The sequence below is a fragment of the Alexandromys fortis genome, unplaced genomic scaffold (genome assembly GCF_014885135.2).
Source record: "Alexandromys fortis isolate MF-2015 unplaced genomic scaffold, M_Fortis_MF-2015_v1.1 scaffold_2701, whole genome shotgun sequence".
Taxonomy (NCBI): Eukaryota; Metazoa; Chordata; class Mammalia; order Rodentia; family Cricetidae; genus Alexandromys; species Alexandromys fortis.
The window spans coordinates 1-3,504 of NW_026070562.1; the positions used below are offsets into that span (position 1 = coordinate 1).

Consider the following 3,504-nt stretch of genomic DNA (forward strand, 5'->3'; position numbering starts at 1 on the left):
CCGACAATGGATGAAGAGCTCTCCAATCTGCTCAGCCACTGCAATGTTGTTCACCACCACGGTCAGCTTGGCATTGTCCACAGGACACTTCTCTGGGGAGGATGATGTGCTGAGCCCACCACCTGCCCAGCCACCTCTCCCCCTGGCAGCTCTGCCCAGTAAGAGGTCAAGTCTTGGGGAAAGGAGGTGCAGTGGCAGACAGGCAACGGAAGCCCACTGGGTGCCCAAGCTGCCTGTGCAGAAAAAGCTGCACAGTAGACCTCCCAGATGAGCAGGCAGTGACAGAGGTCTCTTGGCTGGCCCAGTAGTTTTGGGCAGGGTCAAGGGGTAGTGGACAGATGGTGTGAAACAGAAGCAGAGGCTGCCAGGGACAACAGCATCTGTTGGAGCCCAAGCCCTCACCCTGGAACCCATTCCATGTCCACCACAGCAAGAGCTCTGAGGCTGGGGACATCAGCAATCAGGCTTTGTATTGAGGTCCTTTGCCAGCCAGGCTGGAGCCCTAGCATCACTATTCCAGCCCTGGGACAGGCCACACATGCCTAGATGGGAAACCAGTGGCCTCTGCTGGCAGCCGGGGCAAATAACAGAACAGGGACCACCCACCACCCACTCCCCTTCCCAGGTCTGAATGGGAGGCACAGACCTACCTGACTTCAAGGCGCATCGTCTACAGAACGTGTGCTGTGGGGACAAAAAGTGGACTTAGGGGACAGTTGTAGTTGTCTTCCCTCTAAGTCAAGGTCCGTGGCAGCCCAGAGTTCACACCATTCCCCACCACTTCAAAGAGCTCCTGCCTGACAGCCAGCCTGGGACTAGGAGCAAGGCCAGCAGCACACTGGCCTGAGCGCCGAAGGGAGTACCTGGGGTTGGGGAGTAAGAGGGTCTGTGATCTTACCCCGCAGGTAGTGATCACAGGGTCCTTGAACACATTGCAGCAGAGCTGGCAACACAGTTTTACCGAGGGCTGCTCAGCAAATACCAGCGGTTCCTAGACAGAGCGGAGGAGCAAAAGCCAGATGATCAGGAGGTGGGCCTGGAGTGCTGAGGTGAGGGCTTGGGGATTAAACCCTCAGCAATATTAACTACCCAAGCCACCAGCATGTCCACCCTGTCCAGGGCTGGGCCAATCCTGTCGAATCTAGAGCATCGTGAGAGGACCAAGGAATCAAAGCAAGGGGTGTGGCTCAGAGGTAGGCTGTAAGCAGTGACCAACCACACGTACAGCACCTGCACACGGAGTCTCAGCCAGCCTTACTGGCCCCTCTCCCTGGCAAACAGACTAGAAAAGTGCCCGATCCGAGCCCCACCTTCCCACCTCTCATCCCCAGGCAGCCTTCAGATAGAAGAGGGAGACAAGCCCTCAGAGTTCCAACATGGACCAGAGTCCCTAACTAGCTCTGACCTGCCCTCGCTGTGCTATGTTGTATGGCCTGAGGGGACAGTCAGTACCCATTCCACGGTAGCAGTGACAATCTTGGAAGACGGTTCCTGTCAAACCTACCACACCTACCGGCTCCTCCTCCTCCTCAGGCAGCGAAAATGTGGAGCGCAGGGACATGCTGGACTCGGAGTGTAGAGAGCGGACAGAGATGGCTGAGTCAGAGCGGCGCGGAGTGTTGATAGGAGGCTGCACAGATGGAAGCAGCCTATCAGGGGGCTGAGCCCTGTGGAGGCAGGGGTGCCCCTAAGCCACCCCACAAGGCTGTGAATTGTGTGGGGGAGGTTGGTGTGGCCTCAGTCCCTGCTGCCTATGGTAGCCGACCCTGGCCTTTGGTGCTGGGCTGCCCGTTCTCGCCTGCCAATTTTCTTTGTGTAAATGGAGAGATTTCCTGCTATTCAATTCTACAGGACATGCTTAGGCTTCTTCCTGCTTCCCGTGAGGGAATGTGGGCTGCAGAGAGGCTACATCCACCAGCCAATCCTGGGGCAGTTAAGACCCCGGATTACTGAATAGAAAAGAGCAGAAGCCTGGTCAAGGAGAGGTGGCCATGGTCTGAGCTGCCTTCTTGGTCAGGAGATATTTAACCCAGCCAAAGAGGTTCATTGTAATGGCAGGAATGTTCTACCTAAGGCTGACCTAGTCTCTTAAGACCTGAGGGAAGCAACCTTTGATGAGGTCCTAGGGGGAGAGGGGACAGCATTCAAGGGCCACTGCCGCCACAGCTCTTCCCTGCAGGCTAACAGACACCTGCAGCCTCATTTGTGAGCAATAACCTGTCTTGGACCAATGTCCTGGTCTACTTGCCACTTTTTTGAGCCTGTGTCTGGAGCAGGAGACAGACTAGACATGTATTTCATCTCCTTTAACTAGGATGTTCCAAAGTGACACCTTGCATGGGAATGCCATGTGAGGCCTAGAGGGCAAAGGAAGTGAGTCAAATATCCCCAGCAGTGGCCAGCAGAGGAGCAAGGAGCGCCAGACAGGAGCTAGCACAGAGCTGCACGCTCTCCGCTGCCTACTGGTCAGAGCAGCTCTGAGGGAACTGAAGTCAGGTTAGTGGGACAGACAGGTGGGCACAGCTGCCCATCGTCCCACAGCAAACAAGAGTCCAGTGCATAAGTAAAATATGTAACCTGTCAGATGCCCCAGAGTATCCAACCCAGAGGCACAATGAAGCCCTTCCACGGTTCAGGCTGCAGTAAGAGGAGCTGGGTGGAGACTGAAGAGGTGAAGCTGTGGGGAGCGGGGTAAATATATCTGACTCATATAAGGCTCAGTGCAGTGCCGGACCCACAGGGCACATGCCTTTAATCTCAATACTAATGAGACAGAGAGGCAGATCTTTAAGTTGAAGAACATCCTGGTCCACATAGTTCTAGACAGCAAGGGTTATGTAGACAGACCCTGTCTCAAAAAACAATAATAAAAACAAACAAACAAAAAAAAAACCCTACCATGCTGGGTGGTGGTAGTGCATGCCTTTAATCCCAACATCCAGAGAGGCAGAGGCAGATAAATCTCTGTGAGTTTGAAACCAGCCTAATCTACAAAGTGAGTGAGTCCCAAGACAGCCAGGATTGTTAGACAGAGAAACCCTGACTCAAAGCAAACAAACACCCCCCCAAAAAACAAACAAACAAAAAAACCTACCAAAAATAAAAGCAAAAAGAGGAAAAGGTGCCTCCCCCTCTGCCTGGCCTGCCCTCCAGGCAAGAACTCCAATTCTGCCAGCTGTCCTCTGTCACACTGGCAGACTCACCTGAGAAAACCTTTCGTGGCTCCCACCTTCCTTAAGATGGTACCAAAACTGACCGTGGCCTTCAGGGGTCATGCCCTAACGCCCAGTCCCACAAACTGGCTACTCACTGCCTACATCCAGTTTCAGGAATGTGACAGGTATTTCACTGTTCCCACTCTCTGCTCCTCCTAAGACCTGGTCCAGGCTTCTGCATCCTAAGGACCTACCATGCTGTCCTCTTCATCCCGTGGCGAATAGGCAAGGGTGCTAGAGGAGGACGGTGTCCTGCGATGCTGTTTGTATGTGCTGGTCCCATCAGCCG

The 3,504-nt window shown here is 54.1% G+C and overlaps 1 protein-coding gene across 1 annotated transcript; it reads right to left on the minus strand.

Annotated features, from left to right (window-relative positions):
* Window positions 1–51: 51 nt before the first annotated feature.
* On the minus strand, window positions 52–3,498 carry LOC126496315 (E3 ubiquitin-protein ligase TRAF7-like). Its single transcript, XM_050133842.1, has 4 exons — window positions 3,410–3,498; window positions 1,514–1,630; window positions 899–991; window positions 52–684 (listed from the first exon to the last, which is right to left on the minus strand). The coding sequence occupies exons 1-4, from the start codon at window positions 3,410–3,412 to the stop codon at window positions 454–456; spliced, it is 444 nt and encodes a 147-aa protein (XP_049989799.1). The 5' UTR covers window positions 3,413–3,498; the 3' UTR covers window positions 52–453.
* Window positions 3,499–3,504: the final 6 nt, after the last annotated feature.

Bases quoted from the DNA above. Each gene is read 5' to 3' on its own strand.
- LOC126496315 (XM_050133842.1), bottom strand. The intron at 992-1,513 runs GTAGGTGTGGTA...CGCTCTGTCTAG, and splicing joins CTGAGGAGGAGGAGGAGCCG to GAACCGCTGGTATTTGCTGA. The intron at 685-898 runs GTAAGATCACAG...TTGTCCCCACAG, and splicing joins CTGTGATCACTACCTGCGGG to CACACGTTCTGTAGACGATG.